The following is a 19369-nucleotide window of genomic DNA, read 5'->3' on the forward strand; positions in this document are numbered from 1 at the left end:
TATCGAATTTAAGTGAAATTGTTTTCGGCATTATTTTATACGAAAAAGGTTATAGAGAAGTTTTTTTTTCTTCATAAATTGCATGCACTGCTAACACGCTGATTAAAACCAGTATGAGACAAACGACTCTTGTTTACTTGCAAGAAAATGAAATTCAACAAAGAATACATTTAATTCCAAATCGTTCACTATTTCTGCGATTTACATCCTGTATTTTGAGCATATTATATTTCATTCGAAATACTTTGAATAATTGAATGGTTTTCAAACCTATCAATTCCTTAAAAACGTATATTAAAAAACGGCCGAGAGAGAAAAGGAGTCACGAAGGACTTCCAAATGAAATATAAACATAACTACCTCACTGTTCGACATTTTTATTGATTCTATAATAAGCTATTTGACCATTTCTTTCAATTAAAAAATTACTAATATATTAAAATACACTAATCAAAACGAAATCAAATTTAAACATGTTGCTATTCTTATTCTTCTACTCTTATTTTGCAATTAATCGTGAAATTTCATTCGCGAACTATTGCAATGTCAAGATTAATTACTCCACAGTGGGGGAGGAGGGGATGCAATTATGGTGAAAATTCTCGTAAAAAAATAGAAATTTGCGCACTATTTTGTCAAAATAGCCCGTACCCTCCCCCCTCTAAAAAACACTTCCTGTGTCGTCTATATCTTTATCGTTTCATTTACACGGCTTTAGTATACAGAGGAAATAGAACTTCCTCAATGTAAATATTAGGTCACGTAGCGTCTTTAAGTCTTAATACAAGGATGCTATGGTCAGGCATACTAGTGGCGAATAGAATATTGTTTTCAATATTTTCACAGAGACAGTTCAGCCATACAGGGTCTCCAGAAGTAAAGTTCGATCCGCGCGCAGAACGACGAAAGGGCGGTAGTTCTCGCGATGCAATACACTGTTCGCTGCGATTATTCATAATATGAAGGTTGGTCGAGTCCAGAAGAAGGCTAAACATTTGCCCCTTAGCAACGAGCCATTTGGACGGTGAAGATGCAAAAGATCTATAAAACAGAAAAAATCTTCCTTATTTAATTTCCCTTTTTATTTCCTTTTACTTCCATTTCATTTCGTTTCCTGTCATTTCTTTCTTTCTTTCTTTCTTTCTTTCTTTCTTCCTTCCTTCCTCCCTCCCTCCCTCCCTCCCTTCCTTCCTTCCTCCCTTCCTTCCTTCCTCCCTCCCTTCCTTCCTTCCTTCCTTCCTCGATCTCTATTACTAACCAGCCATGCCCCAACCCCATTGTGTAATGCGGTTGTTATCCTCAATAATGTCCTGGTACAAGTCTATACATGTATTTCAAAAATATACACCTGTCCCGGGGACACCATATCAAAACAAAATGAAATCCAAATCCATTGTTCCTAAATCATGGATCGGGGCTGGTTATTAAATCCAATCAAACACACAAGCTCTGCCCTCGGCCTCAGCCTTTGTTTTTAAGAATGCCCTCGCCCTAGTGTTTGTTCCCTTACTTAATCTCTAGTCCATGTACTAGTTTCCTCTGCCCAGAGTGTTGACACCACCTCATTCACAGATGTATTTAATAATTCATCAATCCTTCTCCCTCTCATATAATATCCTAAATAAATGTTTGTTATTCTAGAGTTTTTGGCTTACCTGGTTAATTCAAGAGTTTCAAAATTCCAACAATGAATACCAGAATCAGATGCACAGACAATAAGATTCCCATCAAAGTGCATCTTTGGTTGGAGATGAATATTTTCACCCTGTGTTGTTAGAGTCACAAGGGGTGTTGATATTGTAGCATCAAGGGACCAAATCTTTGTGGACAAACAAACAAACAAACAAAAATAAAGTCAGCAGAAAGGCCTAGAGAGGCTTTTTTATTAAAACTCCTTGGTTTCCTTAAGGATCCTAGAAAAACCTATGGATATGCAGTATCAAGAGGATTGCGAGAGGTAGTGGTAGTGCACTCACCACCCCTCAGCTCTAGTGTCTTGGGTTCAATTCCAGACATCACAAGTGAGTAGAGTTCGTATGGTCTCTCCCTTGCTTTGAATGGTTTTACTTCCTTTAAAACAGCCTAGATTCCAATTATTTTAATTTTTGAGTTAGCCATGCCCTGACTTTCATTAGCCCAGAGGTCGTTTCTGAGTAGCAATAAAAATTTGAAGTAGCCATTGAGATAAAACTGATAAAACTAGTGTCACACAAGTCTGAAATCTGGATTAAAAATAATTTTGTATTCCCTTGCATAGGATGAATCAGGGCCCAATAGGCCCTTTGCAGTCAACAGTCATGTGCCTGTACTGGTGAGCCAAATCTTTTATTTTATTTTAAATTGGTGATTCTTTTTAGCTACTTGTAAAGAACTGAATGAAACGATGTGTAACCAGTGTGTTACCAAATGAAGTTTTATTACAATCTCTCGAAACAGGTTGTAGAAAGTTTGTTTGCTCACCAGTATATTTCACCCTATGGGAATCAAGATGTTCATTCATTTGCTCTCAGCGAATTAATCAGCATGTGATTACTGAGCTGCAAAGGCCCCATTGTACAAAGGGTAGGATAGCGCTATCCAATGGATAAATCTTCCCCAGTCAGGATAAATTTATTGTACAACAGCATCAACTTATCCACTAGATAAGGATTTATCCACTAGATAAGGATTTATCCATTGGATTAGCACTAATCACTCTTCATAAAACCAGGCCCAGCCTCACCATACCTTGATTGTTTTCTTGTCCATGCTAAGAAGTACAAACTCTCCTCTTTTATGAGTTGGAGAATTGACTTTTGATCTATGTAGAATAACCTAAACAGAAATACAATCCAACAAATTACAATGAAATATTTATAGAAGGTTTTATAGCAGTCATGTTCTCACAGAGCTATCAGTCATGTAACGTTCTTTATCCATTCCAGCATACTATCTTTTGCCACTGTTTTTGTGTAATTCCAATCACTCCACCCAGCTTCCTCTCTCTCCACTTCAACTGTCCTTTTCCAGGTTGTTTTTGGTCTCCTGACTGATCTTTTCCCCTCTGGCTACCATTCTATCACCATTATACATGTACAATCATTATATATTTCTTCTTGCAAAACAAGTCCAATCCAATTTCATTTTTGCCTTCTTATCTCCTCACTTATTCTTGTGCAATAATTTGTAGGAAAAGAGATTTTTTTTCCAAAGGAGAAATTTCATCATTTTTTTCTCACAACATGGCTGCCATGAAACCCATTGACTTGTACCAGCAAACAACTGTCTGTACAGTTATAAAGCCTAGTCTTTTTCATGTGTGTGAATAAGACAGTATATCAATGTGATAAATATAGTGCATTTTGTTTCAGAGATCTTTGGGAAATTCAATATTTTTCCCCTTCCTTTCTTTTGCAAGCCTCAGATCGCTGCTCAGCTCTTAATATTTATTAAACATTTACTGTAAATTATATAATGATATACCAAATGAGCTTGGGCTCCCTGTGGCATTTGCTATTATATTTACCTTAATGACCCAATCAGAGTGTCCATATCTAGTCACCTGACATCCACCAGAAGACATAGACCATATTTTGACTGTTGTATCAGCTGAGCCACTTACAATGATGTCTAATTCATCAGAATAATCTACACAAAACACTAGAGAAAGACAAAACATTAACTTAGACCTGAATCGAAAGCAGATATATGTGTTTGATAATGGAGATGCACAAGTGCTAAGCACAAAGCATGTTTTGGAGAAAAGAAAGAGGTCAATTCAAAGTAACTTTGAGAGAGTCTATTATGTAGCCATTCCAAGATGAGGAGAAAACTGTGTTGAGTTGGCATTTCAGTGCAATTTGGGACTCTTTTAGGGGACAAAATATATGCCATCTTGTAAATATGTCCACTAAAACAGCCCTAAAATAAAGTGCCAACTGAACCCACTTTTTCCTTAATCTCAGAATGGCTAAAATACATGCACCTACCTGCACCAGTATGTCCCTGATAACACTGTATCCTATGGCCAGTCTTCCAGTCCCACACACCGATAGTATTATCAAATGACGCAGTAACTACTTTATCCATGTCAAAGCTAATGTCTGCACAGGTGTGTGTTAATAGGACGTATTCACAGTGACCTGTTTGTGGATCCCACAGACGTACTGATCGGTCATCTGATCCTGCAATCATAGCATCATCAGTAGACCTCTCTGGCTTAAGTCTGGTTCACACTAACGTTGTAGGCATCAGAAGCGAAATCGGAAGTGGAATCAGGAGTGGAATCAAAAGAGGAATCAGAAGTGGAAGTGCTAGAAGCTAAAGATCTACAAGGTAGTCTTAATCAAAACAATGCAAGCGTTGTTCCTATAGTTACCAGTTTTTCGTCCAAGGCTGCTGCCATGTTTTCTGCTGTGAATGGTTCAACTTCCGAATTCCGATTCTTTGGTTGACACTTGATTATAAGCATCAGAATCAGAATCTGAGTTGGAAGAGAAGGTTTTCTGATCCTTCCCATTCCGATTCCCTCACCCTTCTGCTTCCAATTCCTGGCTCCAACTATTGGTTCACACTAGATCGTTAGCTTCTCTTACGACTCCGACTCTAGTGTAGTGTAAGAGCTAGTGTAAGCCAGCCTATATGGCAATGAGCTTTCCACAGTCATGCGAAAACTACTCTAAGTTAAACATGATCAGTGTTGACAGCGTGAGAAAAAGCTATGAATATTCTTTATAATTATGGTGCAAAATTCCCTACCTGTAGCAAGCATTCCATTTCTATAACACAGTGCAAATACCCTAGCAGTGTGTCCATGTAACATGGTCGTCTCGTATGAACTGTCTTTTTTTAAACTATGAATTTTACGCATGGCTCTCAGATATATATCTTTCCATATTTCTTTAGGAACATCGTGTTCGGTGACATCCATACCAAGGCATGCACAAGCTTTCTGCCATACCTGATGACAATTTGAAATCACTTTTTCCCACTTTTTACTGACGAGACAACAGCGACACAACAAACTGGGCTCCATCCATTTTAAGACATGGAAACACAATTCAAGAGGAAGGCATTTTAAAAAGTCTCTTTTTACAAGAACTTCGAGTTTCGTCGATAAAAACCGAAGCTGATCAGGTCCGCAAAGCTTTATTAACTGCTCTATCGTGATATTCTTTTGAGTATCTGTTAATCGGAAGAAGGAATCGCATAGTTTTTCAAGCCATATTTTGAACTCTTTAGTTTCTTCTTCGTCCTCCATTTTGTTGATTTGCCCAGTCTTACTCGTCCAATAATGGCAACAAAAGACTGGTACTAGTAAGTCCGCTGACCACATAAGCAAGTAAAAGTTGACTGAGATTTGATTGGATTTGTTGGAAAAAGATGTTTCCTGGTTTGTGTTCATTGGTTGATTTTAACGAGAACAAACCACCAAAGGTATGGATATTGCTCCTATCAATGTATTGCCCCAACGGGGGGAGCCCAGGCATACCCAGGGGCTATTGACATCTTTGAAAAAAAATTGTCAATGAGCCCCTCTTAAGGACCATATAAAAATGCTGTTTTTGAGGGTTTTACTCTGAAAACGAAAAAAAAAGTGTCATAAAAGCCTAGCAGTCCCCTCTCATGGGCAAGGTTCTTATGTCAATAGCCCGTGTATGCCCTCTCTGTACCCTTTCCTTTGCCACTCTGATTTTGTCCCAGCGACACAGGAAGCCCAAAAACAAAAGCAGAGTGGCAAAGGAGAGGGTAGAGCCTCTGGACTAGTCATGCTTTTGAGTTCAAGTTAGAGATTTAGTATTTAATAAGGGACCTGTTTATGTTGATCGGTCCCTGAACTCCACCATGAATCACATTCCCCAACCCCCTTCCCCCTGATTCTCCTGCGCAATAGAAAACTTTCATGCCTCCTCACCCTCAAAATAAGTTTCTTTGAAACATTTTTCAATCAGAATTTAATTTACTATAGTTAGAACCTGATGGATGAACCTTAAGCATTATTCTTAGATACAGTGAATATAAACGTATCGTATTTATCACATTTGTTGAAAAAAGATTGAGTTAGATCCCAAATGTATAATTTATGCAGTGACTTCGAACTTGCAAACTTAAAAAAACTTTTTAATATGTTTTTCCAGGGAAAATTTATATTGCTGTCTGATTCTCAAAATGATGGCAGTTTTCTTGTGAACCATTTTCTGTCTCTCTACGCTAAAGGTATTGACTGATTGATTGTTACAATTCAGAGTTTAAGTAGGTCATTTGCATGATAGCATCATTTTACTACCACCACGTACCCCAATGCTTGGCGATTTTCTTTCTTTTTCAAATTTGTATTTGAGTGTGTATTCCTTCATGAGAATAGTAAGTGAATAGCTGCTAATTTAAACTGAACAAAAGAAAGTGTACTTGAATGGATTTTGTCAGTGGTAAGTGACACCATAATGCAAGTGACCTATTGAAGGTACTATCGTCGTGTACGGATTAATGAAGTACGTCATAGGTTTCCGAACACACAAGTGGGACTTAGAAATTTTGGTTCTCCTCACTTAGAAAAAAAATTAAGTGAAGACACCAAGAATCGAACTTGGTACCTTCGGCACCAAAGAACTACTACAATGCCAACCCCAACCCTAACCCTAAACCTAACCCCTAGACCACGAAGCGAATTCAGTTGGGTGGTCTCATTTTTTAGTCATATTTAAACGATGTATCATCAGCATGTGTACATAAATATTTATTATAGTTTAATTTATGCTATCGTAGGGTACGATTACTAGCCGATTACTTGAAATTTGAATTTGAATAGAATTCCCCTGACAATTCCCGTACACGACGATACAACCCTATTGAAAAAGAGAACAGGAAGAGTAAATAAATTTTCTTCACTTCTGCAGTCTGCTTTGCCATTAATATTTTGTTTTGTTTTTTTTCCTTTCCCTTCAGGTGGATTTCACATTTGTTTTATGACTCTTTCCCAATCATTTACACATTACTGTAATGTAGCCCAAAAACTGGTATGTGTTTACATCATTGTATATATAGAGGATATTACATGGGCGCGAGGAAATACAAATTTTATTTCGAGTGTTCAATTGATATCTCATGAGTGAGCGCAGCGAACGGGTGAGATCTAAATTGAACACGAGAAGATAAAATTCGTATCTCCAAGCGGCCATGTAATGTTCTGTTTATTATATAGATATTATCTATGAAACTTAAATAAAACAAAAGCTCAAAAATTCTTTATTGCTTTATTCTTTATTGTCAACAGCGATATCTTCACGTGTGAAAGATATGGTATCTTCCACTGGTGAAAGATATCAAGTTTTCGACACTAGAGAAAACCTGGTATTTCATCTATGTCTATATAATAATATCGTATATCATACAAAATCAGTACAGCCTTTGACTGCAAATAGTCCATTGCCTAAATAATTGCTTGGTGTATGTTGGATTTAGTTAATTATGCCATTGAAACAGAATTTTAAAAATTTTAAGATTTGCTGCATTACTCCTTTTCCACCCATCCATCCCTTATCCAACAAAAAATAAACTTTCAATTAGCCGCATGACACTAAATTTCAAATGCTGAGTGTTAATTCAGGTGTGGGTCTATAGAAGACAGCCAGCGAACACCCTTCCTCTCTCCCATCCCTCCCTCCCATCCTCCCAATTTCTACCCACTTGGTCAGATTTTCTCAAAATGTGGAAATAGCATAATTTCTGAGATTTCAAGACTAATATTCATTTTCATATATCCCTGTACCTCCCCCATTAACTCAAAATACTAGATTGCTGTCATTTATATTTCAGTCTGTATTGCAACCATTGTTATAAATAAATTTTAGGGACCAGTCATCATTTAAGTTGGAGGGGGTGGGGGTGGAGGAGAAAAGGGGGCCTTGAAAGGTCAAAAGGAGGATTGGGAGAATTTCTTAAACAATTGAAGGGGGCACCCGAAAAACATGAATGTTATTATGTAATAATAATAATAATAATAATAAATTTATTAATGTGTCACATCGTTCTAGCTTATTACAAAATAAACTTATTGGGGACACCTATCTAAGACCCTATAAAACCAATAAAACAATTCCCGTATTCCAAGCCCTTAAATTAAAACAACCCCTATATATTTACACTAGTCTACTATACAGTAATATCCCGTCCCTCACAACGAATGTTTTATCATCAAAAACATTTTCTCCTCCATCCCCCCCCCCCCCCCCCCCCCCCCCACCCTCTTTCTAACTTAAATAATGACAGGTCCCTTTATATTGTTATTTCAGGGAATAAACTTGAACACTGCTTGTGATAATGGTCAAGTCAAGCATATAGATGGCCTAAAATTAATATCCAAAGGTCTTTCAGCAAAACAAAATAAGGATGAAGCTTTGAATACAGAAAAAAATCCATTTGTAAATATCAGGTAAAGGATTGCCACTGTTTTCATTGCTACATACTGAGAAGTATATCATCTTTTCATTATACGGTATTCAAAGTTCAATGAGTTCAATGTCAACTGTACACCTATCCATATTCCAGATTGATAATTGGCTGTCAGAGACGAGTACTTGCTTCTCGCTGCCCCACCCCCTCCCCCCAGGGGGGGGGGGGTACTCCGCCAGAATTTGGGTAGAGGTGTTCCGTTGGGATTCTGAAAGGGGTACCCTGTTTATGATAAAAAAAACTCAAATTTGTGGACCTTGTAAATTATGATAAAAGATATAATTTATTGCACTGAGTTCCAATTATCATGTCATCTTGCGTATCGTTTTTTGACAACCATAATAACCAGTTTTGGTCAATACGAAAGTAGAATCCCTGAATATGACAGGAAACTCAGGAAGAACTTGCAACTTGAGTGAAATTGCATACCCTGTTTATGACAAGAAGCTCGAAAAGCCATACCCTGTTCAGCGGATCATCCCTGTGTAGTCAGTACCCCCCCCCCCCCCGGGCCCCTCCCCCCGGGCCCCTCCCCTGCCTTTGTCTGTTAGGCCCATTTCCACATTATAACAATCCCAAAAGACAATTTATTTGAATGAGGGTAGTTTACATTTGGGCTTTCATTTTCTTTTGCAGAAATTTGGATTTTTCACTTGAAGAGCTGTACAAGCAAATAAGATCCTGGGTAACCGTAAAAGGGAATGATCCATGTCTATTATTGATTGATGATATAAGTATCCTGTTGTCTCTTGGTGTTACTGTGAAAACTGTTAAAGATTTCTGTCACTATTGCACAGATCTCATGTGTTATGACAAAAATGTGGTAAGAAGTCCTGTAATGACATTATTCATGTTGGTGTAATGTTTTCCCATTTCAGACCACATGCCCATTCACAAGAGTATCATTTCTTTGTTTAATAGTTGCGCATGAGAATCTTGACACATGGATATGGATACAAATCAAACAAAGAATCTTATTCTTTAGGGAATGAGACATGGTCTGTAATGGCAAAACATTGCACCATGACAAATAAGATCATCCCGTTTTCCTCTAGCATCAATAACTTGAAGTCCATCTGTGATTGAAGTGCAGTGCTCAACACTAACTCTTTAAGATACTTACGCCAATGGGCTATCCAATAGCCCAGAAGTTGAGACTGATTTACTAGCCAAGATAATAATTATTAGTTAGCTTATTAGTTAATCTAAAAAACCACTACATGTAGCCTATGGAATAGTGAGTCCTAATTTTCACTAGCTGGGAGCAAAGATTTACTAGTCCCAGACTAGTGGACTAGATTTAGTGTCAAACACTCAAGTGCAAGGGGCAGGCAATTCTGTGGAAGTGCCACATCTTGCATTTAATAATTTCAATTTTTATTTTCTTGGTCATGAATGATGTCTGCAGGTCAGTGGATGCTTTGTCTGTCTGGTACACTGTGATGCTGATGTTGATGATGACATGTCTATGTTGCTATGGCGACAGCTATGTCACATGGCTCACATAGAGATGCATGTGGAAGGTCTTAGTAGTGGATATTGTAAAGATGTTCATGGTCAGGTAGGTGGATAATCAATTTGAAAACAAAAACTCCAAATGATACAAGCTATTAACTTGTCAGTCTCAGATTCTCCTGGTCCCTAGACTGTTACAAGAACATTCCTGTAGACCTGAAAATTTTAGGGGAATCTTGAAATTGCTCATGATCAGGGAATAGAGCTCTTACTGATAATGGTGGCAATCTTGAATTTTTTGAAGTTTCACATATTGTTCTAACCACCGGCAAATCACTTCACCTTTTTGGCACTAGTCGTCACGGGGTATAAATATTGTTTTACCAAAAAGTTCGGACATTGTTCTCGAATTTCAGTACAAATAGTATTTACTTGGTTTTATGTTTAGTTAGTTCTCTAAATACAAGTGAATGATCATTTTTCTAGCTTGATCGAAGCTTTTCTTACTGCTGCTAAGATAACTAAAGAAATCTACCTAAATTTTCTCTTGTGAATTTGTATGGGAATTAAATTATCCGAAAACGATGTCCGAACTTTTTGGTGACCTTAACATAATCCAAGCTAGCGCCGAAAAGGTGAATTGCTTTTTAAATGTGCTTCTCCTTGAAAAGCATAATTCTATAGACACCCTGACATTTGTGGAGTCTTAAATTTCCAATACTTGCCCCCTCAGCATCCCGTAATATCTTACAATAGAATTCGAGATGGCTGCCCTATTGGTAAAAAGGACTATTGTCAGGGAATTTTCTATTTGATCAAGGAAATCATAATTTAAAATCTGCTAACAATCAGGGAAAAGTCTTTTGGATTTTTTAGTCCATAATTGCAAACAATTTACTTTAGACTGTCTCCTAAACTAAATGTGGGGGCAGGGTCACCTATAAAAGTGCCAGAAATAGTAAATGTTCATGGTCACATTGTCACATTTTTATTTCAGCTGGTAATAACATGGAGAGAGCCAGATGACCCAAGGCCAAAACCCTACAAGAAAACTACAACACAGTATAAAATTCAAGATCGTATGGTGACCTTCTTTGCACCAGGAACATCAAAGGCAGTACTATGACATATTATTATTTACTAGTAGCAAGAACTTTTCACAATTCAGTGTACAAAAAAAGGGTGTAATCCCCTCCTAAAAATGAATGCTCCCTAAAGGTAGTAAAACCTAATCTAATTAGAAATGGGAAAACTGTCAACAATACTCCATGCTACAGTTCCGTTCCAAGCCGAGGCTGGAGTTTCCGTGCATGATAAAAAGTATAGTTTTGCTATGCGCGGAAACTGCAGCCTTGACTTGCAACTATTATTCCTGGTCACTCGAACGGAACTGTAAAATGGAATATTCTGTCAACAAATCAATACTATTTTCATGTGAGCACACACAATTTTAATTATTTTAGCCTGGATCACACGTCACACTAGCCCTGTGCCACACTGATCTGTATTTATTTTAGTTTATCTTCTTAAGGCCGTGTTTTCACTAGAAATGTTAACTTGCGTAAAATTCCCGGAGGTGTTTTAATCCGACAACCACCTTTCAAGAATAACACTGTGATTGGCCCATTTATTTGGTAGGACAACTTAAACCATCTTGCTAGGTAGTTTAACTTTTCCTTATTTCCGGTGTTATAATTAAGCTAGTTTAAATTGTCCTAGTGAAAACACAGCCCAAGACAGCTAAATTTGGAAAACAAGATGACCATTTTGCCCAGGAGTATAACATTTTATCATAAAAACCTCCAACTTGAGCTACACCTGAAATTCCTAGAAATACGCCTTTCAGGATTAAAATGGATGTATATACAATTGTAAGCTTTGACTGTGTTTATTTTATTTACGCTATTCCATAAGTAAATTTACATAAGTTAGAATAGCTTACAATACATTATTAATTAGCTCCAAAACAGTTAATTATAAATTAAATAAATATTTACATTATTTTCTAAGAGTAACTATTAAATAAAAAACTAATAAACTCTAAAAAGAAATATGAAAACAATAATTAACCATTCTAACTATTCATTGACAATAGACCTTTCCTGAATTCATCTGTTAATGAATGACCACCAAAAATAGCTGCAATAGGCCCTTTGCATCAAACAGTCGCATGCTAATATCATATAACTTTGATAAGGAATCAATAGCGCAGTGCAACCGTGACGTCATAAAAACGAAGACAAAGGCAAAATTCGGACAAACAAACTTACAAGTTTACTTTCAGCAGATAATTTTCACAGCCGATCGCAGTTGATCTTAGTTTACATGGGTTGTTATTGTAACTTTAAGTAAAAATAAATTAAATCGGTTTGTATAATCCTCGTAGCGGTTAAACAGAATGCAATGTTTGTCCGAATCTTTCAGCAATATTTAGAATCAGTGCGCTGCGCTATTCAGGGTAAGGCTGTGCTGGACAACATAATTGCTTTATAACTTGAAAGTAGAGTACAAACACTAAAAGTGTGCAACATAAATATCACAGTGTTATTTTTTGCTAATTATATTGTTTTCTTTTGTTTAATGAGTGCTATTTACTGCTAAATAGTGATAACTATTGCACACATTTAGTGTTTGTACTCTATATTTCATAAGGGGAAAATAGTATCTTGAAAAAGGTTTTGGGATATTATGACATTGATTGGTAATCCAACAAAAGTTCTTTTAAACATAGGAAGACTGTCCAAATTGTTTGCCTTCCAGTAAGAGTCCTATGATCATATCCTGCTAAGACCCTAGATTGCTAGTCGAGGTAATTGGACTCAATGTGTTCTTACAATATATAAAATTAGTAAAAATACACAGGTGATTATTGAAAATCTTGCGCGCTGACTGGTTGAGAAACTCACACTATCACATAATAATCACCTCCAGCGATAACCCAAAACGGCGGCCAGCTGCTTCGTTGCTGTTACCGGGGAAAAATGTCTTTTATCTTATTTTTTTTCTTTTTTTGAAAGAATCACCGCCTGTGTATTTATACTAAAACAATTATTTGCCTCAGCCTCAGTGAATATCGTTGAATATTTACCTCGCCACTCAAAGACTTGCGTATTGGTAAATATTCCCCGATATTCACTTCGCCTTTGGCGAATAATTGTTAAATATATATCAGTAAATGTATGAATGATTTTAAATCTAGCAAGGAATCCTATTCTTAAAGGGATGACATGATGTAAGATGGGAAAATAGAAACCTAAAATCTTGGTTTTAAGAGCTCATGGATGTTTGCTAAAAGCAATGATAATATATGCCAACCATTTTCACAAAGGCCCTTCACCAGTTGCATTTTTACACCTGCCATTCGATCTTTTATTGACTAATGTTGACGTCACATAATGTATCAATTATGATCAAGTGTTGGTGTTCTATTGCTGTACAGACATCTAGAACACATTTCCTGGAACTTAATCTCATCAATAGTATCATCATCTAGAAGCCCCAGATCCCTCAGAGTTTTTTTATACTCTTCCTTGTTCTCCATCACAGTCAAAAGGTTTGCATGAGTCATTCGAGACAGATGAATATTCCAATATATGACCACTGTATTTGAAAACGTGACATAAACAAAGCAAGGCACATTTTTGCCAGACTCCATACCAAAGTATCCCGTACTAAAAGCCTTCACATCCTCCTTGAACTTGAAACAAACAATGTTTTTTTCTGAGTCAATAATGTATGTCGAGCCATCCCAAGCACAGGCAATAATTTCTTCATACCCATCACTCGTTACGTCAAGTTTTGAGAGAGTAAGTAGATTTTTTTCCAGCGTCAAAGTCCAGAGAATTTGTTCTTGGTCAAGAAGTGAAATGTTTCCATCCAACATCCCAAGAGCCAGTAAACTAGAGGGTTTGTTTGGGGTGGGCCATATACTGTGCTTGTTGGATATTACCGTCATAGCTGTTGCAATGCCTGAATGATGGTTTCCACTCACAAATGGAAGAGGAAAATCAAAAAAGCTCATTTCACTAGTGGCAGACTTGGGTGTGTCACTTCCCTGCAAAATAAAATGAAAGAACAGAATTTTTTTTCTTCCAGTCTGGCATCCTAAAAAAAAACATGCATTCTGATTGGCTGTTCGAGGGGGCAGTACTTTATCAGTATCTGCCAGCAGTCGCAGTGTGGTATCCTGGGACTGCTAAACAACAATGATTACAAACATTTATGTATATGTTATTTAGTGTCCTAAAGTCGGTCTAGATAGAAAAAAACTGTGCCCACGATCTTGAAAAACCAGACCTTGACCTAACAGCCTCAGTCTGTACATTCAAGACCTCTGGCACTGTTTTTCCTTATCCGGACCTCATGGCCAGCAAATAACATAATAATTCAGTTTTCATTTGTAAATTATTAATAGAGCACAAGTTTTAGTGCATGTGCAGTGTTAAAAATAAATGGACTTGCACAGACAGTTATTTCAAAAAGGCAGATTTTTTTGTAAATGTTGCATGTTGCATACCTAGTGGGAATAGTGCTATATTGCAGTCTGGCTTCACTGTTTGGAACCTGCTTTTTACCACTCTTAGTTTGGAAGACCAATCTATTGTTATTTTATTATTTTAATCCTATGTATTGTGTTTTAAACCAATGATGAAACTCTTTGCAAATGGTGCAGGATGCCCCCACTCCCCCCCCCCCCCCCTCCCCTATATGAGCGATGTGAATCTAATCAATGAAAGGTCAGAACAATATGGAATTTTAACAAATTTTGTAAGAGATGAAGGCAATTATTCAACATTGATAACAAGGGGATTAGTTGCTCAAATATCCTGAGCTAGTAGCTCATGTAGAAAAGTGCTCAAAGATATGCCCTTTACTCCCATAGACCATAAGCACTCCTTGTTATGGGTATTCTAAACTAAAGCTACACAGAACACAGAGAGAAGTCAAAACTGACATGGACTATCCTGAGGATCGAACCATAGATCTCTAGCTCTGAAGACCAAACACTAACCAACTGAGCTATGCATGCGCTCAATTATAACATGCTCTGCACTGGAATATTTTCTTCTGTGCTGACATTTATTACATATGAATGAATAGGATACATTCCAAGCTTGGTAAGCAGCATGAAACATGCAACAAGACCTTCACCAACCCTTTTTTGAAATAGCTGTAAAACATAACTGTGATGGTGAAGCGGTATCATCAAACATTTTTATATGAAATCAGACTGATTCAAAGAATGTCATCAATTCTCTTCTTTGCCTTCATATACCATGCAGGTTCAAAGTTGAATTATTTCTCAATTGACACGGATTTCTTTGTTATTCACAAGGCTTTATTTTTGTTATAACCCTCATTATAACTGCGAGGCCAATATATAGTTAGTTATTAACCCAGTTAATAACTATATATAGACCGTTCGCATTTATAATGAGCAACATTTGATAGAAAACCTTCTCAATTGATAAATAAAATACTTAATTACCTCGAACGTTGGCCCTCGGGATGCATATGGCTTATTGCCTCCGTTCTCGGTAATTAACTCTAACGTACAATATCATACACCCTGAGACTGTAACTGAACTAACCTCCGTCTTTATCTCAGATGTGAATAAACTCACAAAATTTCCACCTGGTTGTGACACTAGGAGATACCTATGATCATTACACCTGTACAGTGCAAGTGACGTGATCTGGCTGGACAATGTCCATGTGTTTGAAATCACAAACTGTCCTATTTTCTTCTTTCTTCTTTCCTCTTGTTGGCTGCTATCTTTATTAATTGATAGTAATGAGGGCTTCCTTGGCTTGAAAAATAGAAAGAATTAGTAGATTCAACACAGAGAATTTAAAATACCTCCACTATACTATGGGTGCTAACATCCACTAACACTGTACTAATGCTCACCAATACCCTACCAACACTCTACCAATATTCCACCAGTACCCTATCATACACACCACCAACACCTCACAGTACTCTAACAACACTGTGACAACACCCACTAACACTGTGACAACACCCACTAACACTGTGCCAATGCTCACCAATACCCTACTAACACTCTACCAATATTCCACCAGTACCCAATCATACACACCACCAACACCTCACAGTAACCAAACAACACTGTAACAACACCCTACCAATGCTCACCAATACCCTACCAATACCCACCAATACCCTACCAATACCCTACCAATACCCTGCCAATACTTTACCAGTACCCTACCACACACTCCACAAACACCCCCACAGTACTCTACCAACACTTTGGCAACACCCACTAACACCATACCAACACTTTACCGGTACCCTTCCAAACACCCCACAGTACTCTAACAACACTGTGCTAGCACCTACTAACACCCTACCAGTGCTCACCAATACCCTGCAAATACTTTTCTAGTATCCCACCATAAACCCCACCAACACCTCACAGTAATCAAACAACAATGTAACAACACCCACTAACACCCTACCAATACCCTTCCAATACTTTACCAGTACCCTAGCAATGTAATTATATAACAAATGGAAATATTTAAGATACTGATTCTTCAATCTCACCTGTTTTGAATCTGGAGGACACTTTGTATCTTCAACCTTTGACTCTTTCCTAGATCTACCACTAGCTGAAGTCTTACCCTTGCTGTCTGATGAGACTGTTCCCTCATGCTCTAGAAAATGGTTGAAAGAAACAGTCTGAGCAGGGATAGCCTGCCCCCTCTCCCTTCCCCCAAAGCGCCACTATGCAGACTAGAGCAGGAACAATAAGGTGTACATTTGTGTGAAATCATGATTGCAGTTTTTAGAGATCAATGATTAGGATGATAAATCAATGACAATGATAATAAATGATAAATCATTTTCCATGATTTATGATTGTAACATAATTATGTTCTAAAATTTGTCAATTGTAAATGCTCAAAGAATCCTAGTCAACCACTTTGCACTGTGCACCTGTATTATATTGTTTACACCATTCACCTACATTGTTCTTGGAGCTCTTCCAAGCTCTGATGGAGCAAAACTTCTGCAAATTTGGGGTGCTTACCATTAAGCAGAAAAATCTCATTAGGATGGCTAAAGTTTAATGGTAAGGGAATCTCTCATTAATTATTCTGAAGCAAATGAACTACATGTGGTCTGAAATGGTAAAAATCAGTGACCATAACTACTGTACTATTGTAAATGAAAGAATTATAATTTACCTTGCTGTGAGGTCTTTTCAGTAACAGGGACTTTTTCTTCAAATTTCTGCCATTTATAAACATAAACAACTCTATCTGTGTGTCCTGACACAAGTTCACAAACTCCATCACCATCAATATCTGCGATAATGGCTGTCTTCGCATTAGAATTAAGAGCCTGAGAGAAGGTCAGCTCTAACTCACCACTGTCTTTTGGCTGTTCGTTAAACTAAGTAAAGAAAAATTAAACAGCAGAATTCTGACATTTGTCATGCATCAAAACTACTTAGGTGTTGTTGTTTTGTTTTTTCTTTTTTGTAAAATCATCTTTTTGTGCATAAAGGACTACTAGAAATCCTAGCACAAAGCCTCAATAGTTACCAATGTTGTTTTCATTGCTATGTGCTGACCAAGACAACAGTTGTAACAAGCAAATTGGGCAATACACAGCCATCAATCAAAGCATGTTAACATAGAGAATGATTTATTTGATTGACAGCAGTGTATTGCCCAATTTGCCTGTCTGTTGGCTTAACCAGGGCATTACAGGGCCTGTGGGGCATATTGAAAAGTGGAGGGGCTGGGATTTGAAAATTAAGCATCAAATTTGGGGGGGGACATTTTTTATTTATATTATATTTTTTGCCCAAAAAGTGGGGGGGGGGGGCTGCTAACCCCCAGGCTCCGCAGTCCCTGCATTAGCGATGAAAACAGTGGCAGCATGAAAAACCATATTTATTTAGATTTCATAGATTGACTTTTTGCACTCTTAACCAGCAAAAGAAGTGATACACAAGGGAATGGCATGTGGTTTCAGTGGCAGATCTAGGGGTGGGTTTTGGGGGTTGCAACCCCCCTATCAGAGCCATCGTGATTTATTATTATTATTTTTTTTTTTTCATGACAACACCAACAGCATTGCGAGTTTTATTACAACAGGGGTGCCGAACACATTTCGCTCGCTTATTAGCAACGTTTTTTATAAATTCTTTGGCCGCCTGAGATCCATAATATCCAGAAGATAAGACACCTCAGTTTTGCAAGGTTCTCGATTCTGATTGGCTAACATTTTTTCTCAGATTAACTGTATTGTATTTTTTACTCAAATGGTTAGTAAGTTGGCCTTTGAAAAATTGCAAAATGAAGTACAATGGCCATTATATCTTTAATTGCTTTTCATTTTTCTTTCTTTTATTAATCTTTTTTTGACAATGAAAAAGTCGGGTGCTCAAAGTGCATGTTTGCAATGCTGCAACCCCCCCTTTGAAAAAATCCTGGATCCGTGCCTGGGTTTGAAGTGGAAAACGTTACAGTGGATTATGACAATTTTTTCTGCAGGGGATGGACTCTGAGCTGAGGATTCAGCATTTAGCAAAGCTTCTAGTCTTTTTTCTATGAAAACATAAATTTCAACAAATCTAGAAGCGAAATGTGGGGAGGGCACCATGCTGAGCACAAGCCAAAGTCAAAAGTTTAATCGTTAATAAAGTATCTCATGAGGGACAGATGATAATAGGCTTATAACTCGCCATTTTATACTGGTGATAAGTCAGTATACATACATCAAATACGTGATACCAGCCATCAGCTGTAATAGTAAGAAGTAAATTCTTCCCCGTGTTCCACAGATCACCAACAGCAATACAAGTTATCATTCCTCTGTGTTGATACTTCTTCCATGGCTTGTGCTGTCTTCCCTTGAACACAAGCAGTTCTCCCTCCAGGTTCCCTAAAACAAGTTCATTTTCCCCATCGTTGTCAACATCCTCAAGAATTAGGGCTTCGTTGAAAAGAGTCCCCTCGAATTCCAGCTGCAAATGCTCCACGAAAGACACCGATCGCATTTTTTAATTATTTTTTAACCAAGTTTTTTCACAAATGACATTTTGAATGAAGCAGCTTCCTCGTTTGTGATTCTAGCCCAATCCCCAAAGGCAATTTAGCGACACAGGCAACCCAAAGCAAAACACATGTACTACAGATTAATAAATTACATTTTTCAACATCCATTTTATATTTTAATAGGGGTTCTTAAAATCAAATTATGCTTTCAGTTGGAGGTTAATAACGGAAAATCATTCTTTAATTGACGCCATATCCTGCACAATTTATAACCATCTACTTTCGGGAAGAAGGGCTTCAAATTGCCTTGAGATAGAACGCGTTTGGTTTTGTAAGCTACCGGTCTAGCCCTTCAAGGGAGGTCTCTTTTATAATTAGCGGAAACGGAAAAAAGTTTTAAATGTGTGGCTATTTTAGAGCTATACGAGCTAAATTAGTGTAAAGG

General features: G+C 37.4%; 3 protein-coding genes across 3 annotated transcripts; 1 reads left to right on the top strand and 2 right to left on the bottom strand.

Moving 5' to 3' along the window:
• Positions 1-678: 678 nt before the first annotated feature.
• LOC116297639 (F-box/WD repeat-containing protein 2) lies at positions 679-5263 on the bottom strand. The gene is made up of 6 exons (XM_031705902.2): positions 4738-5263; positions 3969-4163; positions 3506-3639; positions 2728-2814; positions 1656-1819; positions 679-1041 (listed from the first exon to the last, which is right to left on the bottom strand). The coding sequence occupies exons 1-6, from the start codon at positions 5237-5239 to the stop codon at positions 759-761; spliced, it is 1365 nt and encodes a 454-aa protein (XP_031561762.2). The 5' UTR covers positions 5240-5263; the 3' UTR covers positions 679-758.
• A 24-nt stretch (positions 5264-5287) lies between these two features.
• Positions 5288-11780, top strand: LOC116297640 (elongator complex protein 6). Its single transcript, XM_031705903.2, has 7 exons — positions 5288-5415; positions 6117-6195; positions 6925-6995; positions 8271-8410; positions 9067-9253; positions 9839-9991; positions 10883-11780. Exons 1-7 carry the CDS (start codon positions 5362-5364, stop codon positions 11009-11011), a joined length of 813 nt encoding a protein of 270 aa, XP_031561763.2. The 5' UTR covers positions 5288-5361; the 3' UTR covers positions 11012-11780.
• Positions 11781-12468: 688 nt separating this feature from the next.
• Positions 12469-19041, bottom strand: LOC116297638 (KICSTOR complex protein ITFG2). The gene is made up of 5 exons (XM_031705901.2): positions 18645-19041; positions 17104-17311; positions 16460-16569; positions 15477-15695; positions 12469-13939 (listed from the first exon to the last, which is right to left on the bottom strand). Exons 1-5 carry the CDS (start codon positions 18924-18926, stop codon positions 13286-13288), a joined length of 1473 nt encoding a protein of 490 aa, XP_031561761.1. The 5' UTR covers positions 18927-19041; the 3' UTR covers positions 12469-13285.
• Between the last annotated feature and the right edge of the window lie 328 nt (positions 19042-19369).

This window comes from Actinia tenebrosa, unplaced genomic scaffold (genome assembly GCF_029948245.1).
Source record: "Actinia tenebrosa isolate PJP-AT-01 unplaced genomic scaffold, QUT_ActTen_1.0 PGA_scaffold13__45_contigs__length_12533684, whole genome shotgun sequence".
Classification (NCBI taxonomy): Eukaryota; Metazoa; Cnidaria; class Anthozoa; order Actiniaria; family Actiniidae; genus Actinia; species Actinia tenebrosa.